The sequence below is a fragment of the Talaromyces proteolyticus genome (genome assembly GCF_021365285.1).
Source record: "Talaromyces proteolyticus strain PMI_201 chromosome Unknown BGW36scaffold_1, whole genome shotgun sequence".
NCBI classification, from domain to species: domain Eukaryota; kingdom Fungi; phylum Ascomycota; class Eurotiomycetes; order Eurotiales; family Trichocomaceae; genus Talaromyces; species Talaromyces proteolyticus.
The window spans coordinates 2,427,784-2,438,806 of NW_025764277.1; the positions used below are offsets into that span (position 1 = coordinate 2,427,784).

Here is an 11,023-nt window from a genome sequence, read left to right on the forward strand (position 1 = left end):
TGCCGCGCGGTCCGCACGTTCCGAATGTAGTCTGTATAGCTTCACTCAACCATTTTGAGTCACGAAGTCTGATATATAAATTGGCCATATCCGGCTCTATTTCTACAGTAAATACATGAAATCTCTAGACTTTCAAGGCCACTTCTAGTCCACAAGTTGCCTCATCGAGCAACCATATATTATATAGAACTTTATATCATATAGTATCATGGCCTGGCAGATCAAACACCTCAGCCAGGGCATCCGAGCCATCACAGGAGGCTCCTCCGGCACACTGGTCATCCTGATCCCCGGCTGGCCACAGACTGCCGAAGCATACAGCAGCATATTCCCCCACCTCGCAAAATCGCATCGCTTCGTGGCCCTCGACCCGCCGGGCCTAGGCGACTCCGCCGCACCCGCAGCGAACAAATACGATACCGCGAGCGTTAGCACGATTCTCGCCGAAGCATTGCATAGCAGCGATCTCGTATCGCATACCGAAAGCGACATTGAGGGATATCGATATCATCTCGTCGGCCATGACATCGGCGGATGGATCGTGTATCCCTGGGCCGCGCAGTATGCCGCGAGGGTGCGCAGTCTCACGATCCTCGACGCCGCTGTGCCGGGCCTCTTGCCCCCTGCGCCATACCCCTTGCCCTACGACGCCAACGTCAAGCTCTGGCAGTTCTCGTTCAACGCGCTGCCTGAGCTGCCCGAAGCGCTGACCCAGGGCCGCGCGCGGGAGTTGCTGTCGTGGTTATTCAAGTACAAGACCGCGCATCCGGAGAAATTCCCAAGGGAGAATCTAGAGCATTACATCCGCAGCTACGCGCGTCCAGGGGCGATGAGTCGCGGATTCGAGTACTATCGCGCGGTCAGCACGAGTGCGAAGCAGAATGTTGAGTTTGCTAAGACGCCGCTGCCGATTCTTGTGCTAGCAGTGGGAGGGGCGGGAGGTGTGGGAGAGAGGATCACACAGATGGTGCAGGGGATTGCGGAGAATGTGCAGGGTGGTGCGATTGAGGATTGCGGCCACTTTGTCATGGAGGAGCAGCCAGGGATTGTTGCGGAGAGGGTGTTGGGGTTTTTTGCGCAGACATAAACATACATAGTCTTGGCAACTGAGTGCATGCCAGTCGACATAATTGTACATATGCGACTAGAAGATATCAGCCGACTGGCATATGATAAATAATTCTTAATGCGTCCCTTGTAACTCTGCTTACTTCACAATGTCATTGTTGCAATGCTACAAGCAAGGTCATCTGCCCGCCACGACGTTGAACCTGCAAGGGTGGCCCAATCCCTGATATCCCTGTCTGGTGTGTAACACCCAGCAGTCACACGTCCACACCTGATCGATGAGTATCGATTGTTTACAACCGCCAATTCAGGTTGCAGCATCAAAATGGTCCCATGTTGTCACACACTACCCTTTTACAATTCCGAAACCCTCTCGTCCAAATATCCAAAGTCGGTTTCACATCCCACCCCGCTAGTCTCAACCGCAACGAGAACCATCGTCGTAGAAACGGAGGCCAATCGCGAATTTCACAATATGGCATGCATATACCGGTAACAATAGTGCTATCTTACACGTGTATAAGTTAGGAAAACCGGTCTGTCTGAAAAGTACATGTAATAAGAAGATTGATAACTCCATGTGGATAAATCCATAGGCAGTGGAGGCTGCCAGCGCATCACTTGGTCCGTGTGTTATACACAGAGCAGCTGCATGAGACAACCTGTCTTGACTGCGCGTTAACTGCTTAGTTTGATGTATGGATGAGTTGGCAAAAAATAAAAATAATAATGGAATAGATATATATGAAGAGGGTCTGTAGATTATTTTTTGTCCTGGAAAATACTCGTGAGCGTGCTTATTGCCTGCCAATTCATGATTAAACGTGAGGGTGCCCCGCGACGCATCCAAAGCCTCAGGTTGTAGACAACTGAGTGCTGTGATCCTCTTACTATTGTCAATTGACTTGCTCATCTACGCCCTAATTTTCCAGGCACTAATTCTACAGCACTCACGAACCCCAGGCAACACATCATCATAATCATTATCGCTAATCGTTAGGTATTGCTACTCATCCGCCAAACGAAACAGGACGCAATAGCCTGAATAAAAGAAATAAGAGAAACAGTCTCATTCCTCGCCAAATGGCCGATTACAATTAAACCGAACAAATAAACATCCGCCATCGCTGGCGGGCAGTCGCAGCTGCATGCGTCTTGAATGGAGATCGTCAACTCATTACATCGCTGAAGCACCTGCAAATGAAAAGAAGGAAAGAAAATGATACCGAACGACACCGGCATGTGTAACAAATACCAACCGAAGTAGCCTCCGTTACCTACTTGCGCGGGCGATCAACCAATGCAAAACAGCATCGAGATTGGTCTCTTCCTTAGCACTGATCCCATAGCAACTCACCTCCCGGCGAGTGATGGATTTTAGATCCATCCTCTCGATCAGCTCATCGACCGACAATTTGTGGGGCAGATCCGACTTGTTGCCGAGCACCAACAGTGGGATGCCCTCCAGGCTAGGTTTGTCCAATAAGTCATGCAGCTCTTCTGTCGCAACTGGCAAGGCTGGCTGATCTGCCGCGTCGACAATATACCTACACCCAAGTGTAAGTGTCGTACTTTGAGAATATGGCTAACAGAACGGAAATCAGATCGTCTTACATGATGGCGTTTACCCCACGGCAATATCGCTCCCACATCGGTCGGAAGCGTGGTTGACCCCCCAAGTCCCAGCTATACACGAACCTCGGTCAGACCCACACTGCAAAACATCCCTGTTTTCACGAGGAAATAATAATATATTAAAAAAAAAAATGAAACCAACCATTTCAATGTCACATGGCCCTTCTGGACCTTTTTGGTGTTGAAACCAATCGTTGGTATGGAACTGCAGGGGGCTGTTAGCTGGGAGGGGTTAATCTAGTCTGATGACCATCACGCGACTACTAAACGGAATGGAGAGCTGCCAGAGCACTTACTCGACTGTGAATTCTCCGCCCTAGTTTTGATTGTCAGCCAAGAAACAGAGTCATCGAGCATGGGATGACAAGACCATACCGCCAACACACGGAGTAACGACGACTTTCCGGCATTCTGAAGGCCAATCATCGTGACGTCCATCTCGGTTGCCCTACATTTTGCCAGACGACGTTAGCCAGTCACTAAGTCACGAAGCAAGTTCGGTGGTTCCGTAGCGGAGAAACGGGTCCTATCGGCGGCAAAGCCGTCACAGGATCCATCAAAATACAGATACCCCAACCTTGACTTCACCTCACTTCATGACATCGGTACTCACCAAAACAGGCGTAACAGCCAATCATAGATCGTTCGAAATATACCCGCCATGATGAGGTGATGCCAGACTCGTCGTCCAGTTGAAAATGGCAGATGGTCAGAGAAAGAATGCTAGGCAGAGAAAACGAGAAGAAGAAAGGCACGAGAAAATAAACGGTGCGAGACTGCCGAATATTTGCAACGGTGATATCGATGCAGATAGCTCTTCAAGCTCCTGTCGAGTGGCAGACGTGGATAGAGAGGCGCCGAATCGATAGCGTTGCCCAAGATTTCAACCAGGCGTCAATGGTTGAATAATATTTAGATGACGCGCACCATGCGGTAGGAAGTGGGGTGGGTGCCTTTCCGTAGTAACTGCGGTGAACAAGGCCGATGTGTAGATTCAAGGTTTTCCCCAGGAACAGACAATAGCATGGGGGAGGAATGAAAATTAAAATGGAAACAAAACACAAAGCCCACAGAAAAACAACACAGAAGCAGATGCGACGTCCAGCCTAATGCTCGATGTGAGCCAGGTCCGACTGTAACCTGCAACGGCAGGCAGGCGTAGCTAACTAGTAAATAATAGTCAGAATGGAAGAAATTATTTCTTTAGGGTCTGCTGCGGACTTACACGCCGCAGGACGTTCTAGGAAAGTAAGTCCACGAAAGCAAGTCGTCGTCGAAGCCACCAAGACCGCCGATTTTCCCAGAAGAAAGAAAAAAAGCAATAATTAATATCGACTGGCTCGAGGTCGGGGTGGATAACGGATTCGGAACAGGGTTTGGACGTACTAATACGGGATTAACCTTTTTTCCTGTCTTGGTGCTTGGTTCGCCCGCTCACTTACTTTTTCTGTCTTTTCCCTTTCTTTTGGCCGGCGGGAACAAAACCAAGTCGAGGCACTAATTGTTCGATCTATGTGCACACATGACCGATGATTTGCGCCGGTTCGGAGGGGAGCGCTTAGTCTGCGGGCTTGACAAGGATCAGCCTGGAATTTTGGCGCTGCACTAGAGCCCAGTCCAACTTTGATTCCTGCCTGGGCTCGTTCGCACCCACAGCAGATCGAGCCTAGGCATGTTGTTCCCGCTGGGCTCTGCAGGAGAACGAACGACGTACCTGTGTGATTGCCTATTGCGTATTTCGTTCCTACTGTCCCGCTCGCTGGGGTGGGCTGGGGTGGTAGCTGGTCGGTGCCACGGCGCTGTCCCATACAGCCCCAATTTCTTTGTGTAGGGTGTGTATATATGTTGACGTGGAGGGTGGATGCGCCTTGTCGGCTCTGCCTTGCCGTTTCTGCCTGGTGGCAGCCTCAGAGTTTCAGGTACCAACGTCAAGTGTCAAGTGCAAGTAAAGTTGCGTGGCGCCGAATGATGATGTTGCTTTTTTGTTTCCCCAGAAGACGACAGCCGGCCAGTAACGGCCAACGGATCGATTACGTAGGGGTTAGACAGGCTTGCTAAGCTTCTTGTGCAGCCTAGAGGGGCGAGCAGCAGGCATGTCGACCTTGATGCATCGTGGGGATCAGCAGTAGTACATATGCAGTCGCTGTAGTAGCATTACTATGGCTGGGATCTGCGGGTCCGTGCAAGTTGCGTGTGGTGGTCACGTTATCCGGTGCATCCTAGAAAGCTGCCAGCGATGGTTATCCCGGAACCGGAAGGTGCAAGCCGCCCAACCGTTATCGGCACGTGACGATACGCAGCTGCCGCGATCCACCCACAAAAATTTCCGTCGAGAGTCGCTGTTGTTCATGGTTGTTCGGTGGAAGGCACGCTCTTTGCAGACACCAAGCCGCCCATTCCCCTGGTTGTAACCATCGCTCATCGAACGGGCCGAGGATGAGCTTGACTAGGAGCTAATTGCTCTTGCCAACGTCACCCAATCACCAAATTTCTCCCGCCAACCGTGTGGAAAGTTTGCAGTTGCATAAAAACATGGCTCCCACAGCGACGAATACCGACTGGACCGTCGGGTTCGATACCCTGCGGCGAGAACGACTCTTCAAGAACCCGCCAAAGGATCGATCAGCCTATCCGCTGCTGGAGGCTGCAGTGCGGCCTCACATCAACTCATTCAATGCCCTTTTCGGAGAGAACAAAATTATCGAGGAGGCCTTGAAGGACATGGGCACCAAGACATTCCTAGACGGCGATAACGAGACTCCGGAGCAGAGGCAAGCACGACTGGCCGCAGGCGAACGCCCCCCGCAGCGAAACCGTCTCAACCTGCGCATTACCGAGGTTTTTCTGGAAAAAGCAGTTCTCCCACCCACCAACAAATTCGTTCCCCGTAACGGAAATAAGGACTACCGCAACATCTATCCATCCGAATGCAGAGAAAGACATGCCACCTACAGAGGTCGATTGCGCGTTAGATTGCAGTTCCAGGTGAATGCGGGCGAATGGAAAGAATCTATTCGCGATCTAGGCCAAGTTCCTCTGATGTTGAGGGTGAGTACTTTACCATGTTGATTCACTTGTTACATCGTCTGACATGGGACACAGTCCAACAGATGCCATTTAGAAAACTCCAGCCCACAGCACTTGGTGGATCACAAAGAAGAGTCTGAGGAACTGGGTGGATATTTCATCGTCAATGGAAATGAAAAACTGGTCCGAATGTTAATTCTGCCGAAACGAAACTACCCTATGGCTATCATGCGACCGTCTTTCCAAAAGCGCGGTGCTGGTTTCACTAAATTTGGCGTTCAAATACGTTCGGTTCGACCTGACCAAACTTCCCAGACCAATGTCATCCATTATCTGAGCGATGGAAACTTGACATTCCGATTTTCCTACCGCAAGCAAGAATACCTCATTCCAGTTGTCATGATTCTGAAAGCACTTGTTGAAACCAATGACCGCGAAATTTTTGAAGGAATTGTGGGAAATGCGTCATCGAATGGCGTCAAAAACACATTCGTCACCGATCGTGTCGAACTGCTGCTAAGAACATACAAGGGCTACAACCTCCACTCACGAACAGATGCTAGAGCTTACTTGGGTAGAAAATTTCGCCCGGCTCTCTTTGCTCCAGCCCATTGGACAAATGAGCAATGTGGTACAGAATTTCTTCGTAAAATCGTGCTACCACATTTGGGCAATCAGAATGTGACCGATACGCAAGATCACGACAAGTTCAAAATGATGACATTTATGATCCGGAAACTTTATGCATTTGTTGCTGGCGACTGCGCTGCCGACAACCCAGATGCTGTCTCGAACCAGGAAGTGCTTCTTGGCGGATTCCTTTATGGCATGCTTTTGAAGGAAAGGCTCGAAGAATGGCTGCTCTCTTTTGGAAGAGTCGCCCGAGAGTGGTCGTACCGGGGTGGTGGCCTCAAATTTACAGACCCTACATTTGAGAAAGACTTTTTGGCAAAGATTGTCAAGCGAACTAACGAAAACGTTGGTGGAGCACTCGAATACTTTTTATCGACAGGAAACCTGGTCAGTCCTACTGGTTTGGATATGCAACAGGCATCTGGTTATACTGTCGTCGCGGAGAAGATCAATTTTTACCGTTTTATTGCTCACTTTCGCATGATACACAGAGGTAGCTTTTTTGCACAGCTCAAAACGACCACTGTGCGTAAATTGCTGCCAGAAAGTTGGGGTTTCTTGTGTCCAGTGCACACGCCTGACGGTTCGCCTTGTGGTTTGCTCAACCATCTCGCACACAAATGTTTGGTTGCCACCCAAGACATCGACGTATCTCATATTCCCCGCGTGCTTGCTCAATTAGGTATTCGGACAAATGCATCCGCCGATGTGAGCGAATCTGTGTCCATTCAACTAAATGGACGCATCATTGGCTACTGTTCCCCTAAACAGGCAAAGATGATACACGATACTCTACGATTCTGGAAGGTCGAGGGAACACACGATATTCCAAAAGAGCTCGAGATCGGATATGTGCCTAATTCTAATGGTGGTCAGTATCCAGGGATTTACATGTTTTCTCAATCGGCACGAATGTACCGACCCGTCAAATACTTGGCTCTTGATAAGCTCGACTACGTCGGTCCATTCGAACAACCGTTCATGGAGATTGCTTGTCTTGATTCAGATATTAGGTCGGGTGTTTCAACACACATCGAATTTTCACCGACTAACATTCTGTCTATCCTGGCCAATATGACGCCATTCTCCGACAATAACCAGTCCCCACGTAATATGTACCAATGCCAAATGAGCAAGCAGACCATGGGTACTCCAGGAACATCTTTTGCCTACCGTACAGACAACAAGTTGTACAAATTACAATGCGGTCAGACACCTATCGTTCGACCGCCATTGTACAATGCATATGGCTTGGACAACTTCCCCAATGGTACTAACGCAGTCGTTGCCATTATTTCCTACACCGGCTACGACATGGACGACGCTATGATAATCAACAAATCTTCACATGAGCGAGGATTCGGTAATGGTACTATCTATAAGACAAAATTCTACAACTTGGATGACAAAGATTCGCGGCGAGTTAAGTCAAAGCGTGAAGTCTCTAAGCTCTTTGGCTTTGCTCCAGGATCTGAGATCAAGGCTGAGTGGCGCAAGACCATTGATGAGGATGGCCTACCTCATATTGGTGTCAAGATGGAAGAAAATTCATTGATTGCGGCATGGCATACCGTCAGATATGATCCCGCCAGCGACTCGTACGTCAACGTTGACGGTATTACGCATTTCCTCAAATATAAAGACCCCGAAAGTGGATATATTGACAGCATTCGTCTCGTCGGTAATGAGAACGGAAATGAACCACTACAGGCAATCAGTGTCAAGTATCGCATTCCTCGTCGGCCCATTATTGGTGACAAATTCTCCTCTCGTCACGGACAGAAGGGTGTGTGCTCGCAATTGTGGCCCCAGATTGATATGCCTTTCTCGGAAAGCGGCATACAGCCGGATCTCATCATCAACCCTCACGCTTTCCCATCTCGTATGTGCATCATTCCTGATTTTGATAATTCTGAATACTAATTTTTGTCATGATAGGTATGACCATCGCACAAATCATAGAATCTATGGCTGGCAAAGCTGGCGCTCTTCACGGCCACCCTCAGGACTGTACGCCCTTCCAATTCAGCGAAGAGAATACCGCGGCCGACTATTTCGGTCATCAACTTCGTAAAGCCGGGTACAACTACCACGGAAATGAACCCATGTACAGTGGCATCACAGGTAAAGAATTCGCTGCAGACATTTTCCTTGGCGTTGTCCACTATCAACGTCTGCGTCACATGGTGAACGATAAATTCCAAGTACGTACCACCGGTCCCGTGAACAGTGTGACCGGGCAACCCATCAAGGGTCGTGCCAAGGGTGGTGGTATCCGTGTGGGAGAAATGGAACGTGACGGTCTCCTTGCGCACGGCTGTGCATTCCTCCTTCAGGACCGTCTGATGAACTGCTCCGACTCGCAACGAGCCTGGATCTGTCGTAACTGCGGCTCCTTCCTCTCGACCCAAGTCGCCGTTTCATCCGTCGGCCCTCGCCACAACAACAAAACTGTTGCCAACCAAGGCGCCATCGCTGCAGCTGCACAAGCCGCTCCCAACCAGGACCATCCAATCAGTGGCGTCGGAGCTGTTGGCGGTGTGAATGGCATCGTCCGCTGCCGTCGTTGTGCGCGCGACGCAACCTTCGACGACTCACGCGCCGAAGTATGGGAGGACGGCGACGGAAAGCGCTTCGTCGGTGGAGATGACGTGACTGTTGTCGTTGTGCCAGGCGTATTGAAGTACTTGGATGCCGAGTTAGCCGCCATGGGTATTCGATTGAAGTTCAAGGTTGAGCATTAAGCTGAGACTCGTCACGCCTTGCGCTATATTACTCAGTATATTATGGATATGAATTTGCAAAAGTGATACAAAAGTCTCTTATTTCGTTTTTGCATATAGCAAGGTGTCCTGCTCTGTCTCTTTCAACGGGTTTCTTAATGTTATTCTTGGTTGTATCTACATGATAGTTAATGTGCTTGTATAGAAAATGGCACTTGGTTCTTCTCGGAAATAGTCGATTTCATAGTTTCTATCGATACTTATCAGGTTCTCTGACGAGCGCTTGATATTGATTCATTCTACAGTGAGATTCTCAGGGAAGGAAAAGAACTGTCCCCACAATATTGGATCATGATAAGACAAAAGTTGGTAATTGAAAAAAAGGAAACTGTCTCAAAGAGGTGGATTTCGGGTTGTTGTTCGAATTTGAATAGACTCTGCCCCTTTCATAGCTTCTCACACTTCTTACACTTCAGCCGTCACATTTGTGAATTCACCTTGTTCCAACTTGGTCTTCCAGAAAATCGGGTCTGTGTCGCTAAATCCATGGTGCACCCATCCTTCTTCCTTGACGTGGTACAAGTTGATATATCCACCAGAGTAGGCATCGCGATGAGTGGCCGCCAGGATACTTCGTCGGCCGAGTTGGAGAGCTTCTTCCTCACTAAGATCATACCGGTACTCAGCATCCAGCACACCGTAGGCGAATGTTTGACCGGATCCAACACAGAAAAGGTTACCGGGTAGGCGAGTGCCGTCGGAGTCGATATAGTACAATGCAGGGCCTTCTTGAGGTGTCATCTGGAAAAATCGAGCTGTTAGTTTTGGATGTTATTTTATTGCAGAGGCTTAGTCTTACTCCTGCCAACATAGTACCCATACCCAGCCCCATCGACTTGTAAGAGTATGTCAGGTTAGCCAGGATCTTCGACGCAGCAGCGACAGTAATGCGGCGCTTATGTCGGAGTTCTGTATGTGATTAGTATACTTGCGATGATAAGCCGAGGGAAGAAATCCTACCGTGAAGTGTGCACTGCTCGCCTAAGTATCTCAACCAGTATTGACAATCCTATCAACCACACTTAGTATCGCTTCTTGCAATGCTCAAAAATTCTTGTTCTTAGAAGAGAACATACCGCTGCAGTACCGGCCATAGTTCCCAGGAGTCCTGGAACAGGACCATCGTTCTCTTTGTCCGTAGCCAAATTCAATCGTGACACCGGAATGACCTTCTTGACTGTCTGACTGGCAATCCAATTACCCGCCGTCGCTCTTGAATCTGTCGCAACAATCTGTTTTGTATCCCCATGATTAGTTTGTGAAGGTGACGCCGTGATACGTTAAGATGTGCAAACATACAATGCCGTGCTGGAATCTGAAAGCGAGGGTTGTCGTTCCGTGTGCCAATTTGATGGGTGCACTAGGGTTCGAGTGGTCATCTGTCATGGTACGAAGCCAAGAGGAAGGCTGGAAAACGAATAATCATCATTAGTAGCTATAACAACACGAAGGCAAGCCTCAGGGTTCCCTAAGTCTCCGTGAGGCCGAACAATCCAGTCGGAGCATTTCCAGGGTAGGGAACTCACCTTGGAGATAGGCGGAAGGTCGAATTTGAGTGATAACGGAGGAAGGCACTCTATGAGCTCGCGCTGTTGTTCTTCTGAATAGATCTCATTCTGAAATGGCGAACTGGAGTACCTGGCGACTAGTGTATCCATCTTGACGAGGGATCCGAGAACGGGACTAGCAGAGTATAGAGGGAAATTAATGGAAAATGCAAGGTCGAAAAGAAATATAGTACACTGAATAGTCGGGAGGAGTAGACGGGGGATGATGGGGAAGAGCGACTCTCGATGACAATGCGGCTTCGCTGGGAGCTCTTGCAGCTCCGAAGCTTCGCGTCACAGCTGGCGCCTGACATCACGTGACACAGTTAT

At 49.2% G+C, this 11,023-nt stretch overlaps 4 protein-coding genes across 4 annotated transcripts; 2 read left to right on the forward strand and 2 right to left on the reverse strand.

The window, feature by feature from the left end:
- Window positions 1-208: 208 nt before the first annotated feature.
- On the forward strand, window positions 209-1,087 carry BGW36DRAFT_422093 (Alpha/Beta hydrolase protein; the record flags this gene model as incomplete). The annotated part of the gene is made up of 1 exon (XM_046219656.1): window positions 209-1,087. One exon carries the CDS (start codon window positions 209-211, stop codon window positions 1,085-1,087), a length of 879 nt encoding a protein of 292 aa, XP_046078160.1.
- Window positions 1,088-2,161: 1,074 nt separating this feature from the next.
- On the reverse strand, window positions 2,162-3,667 carry BGW36DRAFT_14854 (ADP-ribosylation factor family protein). Its single transcript, XM_046209482.1, has 6 exons — window positions 3,317-3,667; window positions 3,079-3,151; window positions 3,000-3,019; window positions 2,846-2,908; window positions 2,683-2,754; window positions 2,162-2,615 (listed from the first exon to the last, which is right to left on the reverse strand). The coding sequence occupies exons 1-6, from the start codon at window positions 3,364-3,366 to the stop codon at window positions 2,342-2,344; spliced, it is 552 nt and encodes a 183-aa protein (XP_046078161.1). The 5' UTR covers window positions 3,367-3,667; the 3' UTR covers window positions 2,162-2,341.
- Window positions 3,668-4,983: 1,316 nt separating this feature from the next.
- BGW36DRAFT_413445 (putative DNA-directed RNA polymerase I subunit beta) lies at window positions 4,984-9,318 on the forward strand. Its single transcript, XM_046219252.1, has 3 exons — window positions 4,984-5,751; window positions 5,806-8,245; window positions 8,302-9,318. Exons 1-3 carry the CDS (start codon window positions 5,236-5,238, stop codon window positions 9,105-9,107), a joined length of 3,762 nt encoding a protein of 1,253 aa, XP_046078162.1. The 5' UTR covers window positions 4,984-5,235; the 3' UTR covers window positions 9,108-9,318.
- Window positions 9,319-10,950, reverse strand: BGW36DRAFT_367761 (putative proteasome component Pre2). The gene is made up of 6 exons (XM_046214910.1): window positions 10,673-10,950; window positions 10,446-10,553; window positions 10,223-10,378; window positions 10,107-10,155; window positions 9,946-10,055; window positions 9,319-9,887 (listed from the first exon to the last, which is right to left on the reverse strand). The coding sequence occupies exons 1-6, from the start codon at window positions 10,802-10,804 to the stop codon at window positions 9,552-9,554; spliced, it is 891 nt and encodes a 296-aa protein (XP_046078163.1). The 5' UTR covers window positions 10,805-10,950; the 3' UTR covers window positions 9,319-9,551.
- Between the last annotated feature and the right edge of the window lie 73 nt (window positions 10,951-11,023).

Coding starts and splice junctions, on each gene's coding strand:
- BGW36DRAFT_14854 (XM_046209482.1), bottom strand. CDS start 3,366: ATGGCGGGTATATTTCGAACGATCTATGATTGGCTGTTACGCCTGTTT. Junction 3,152..3,316: donor TGGCTGTTACGCCTGTTTTG/GTGAGTACCGAT, acceptor GGCAAAATGTAG/GGCAACCGAGATGGACGTCA. Junction 2,909..2,999: donor GGCGGAGAATTCACAGTCGA/GTAAGTGCTCTG, acceptor AGCCCCCTGCAG/TTCCATACCAACGATTGGTT.
- BGW36DRAFT_413445 (XM_046219252.1), top strand. CDS start 5,236: ATGGCTCCCACAGCGACGAATACCGACTGGACCGTCGGGTTCGATACC. Junction 5,752..5,805: donor AAGTTCCTCTGATGTTGAGG/GTGAGTACTTTA, acceptor CATGGGACACAG/TCCAACAGATGCCATTTAGA. Junction 8,246..8,301: donor CCCTCACGCTTTCCCATCTC/GTATGTGCATCA, acceptor TTGTCATGATAG/GTATGACCATCGCACAAATC.
- BGW36DRAFT_367761 (XM_046214910.1), bottom strand. CDS start 10,804: ATGGATACACTAGTCGCCAGGTACTCCAGTTCGCCATTTCAGAATGAG. Junction 10,379..10,445: donor TCAGATTCCAGCACGGCATT/GTATGTTTGCAC, acceptor GATACAAAACAG/ATTGTTGCGACAGATTCAAG. Junction 9,888..9,945: donor TGGGTACTATGTTGGCAGGA/GTAAGACTAAGC, acceptor CGATTTTTCCAG/ATGACACCTCAAGAAGGCCC.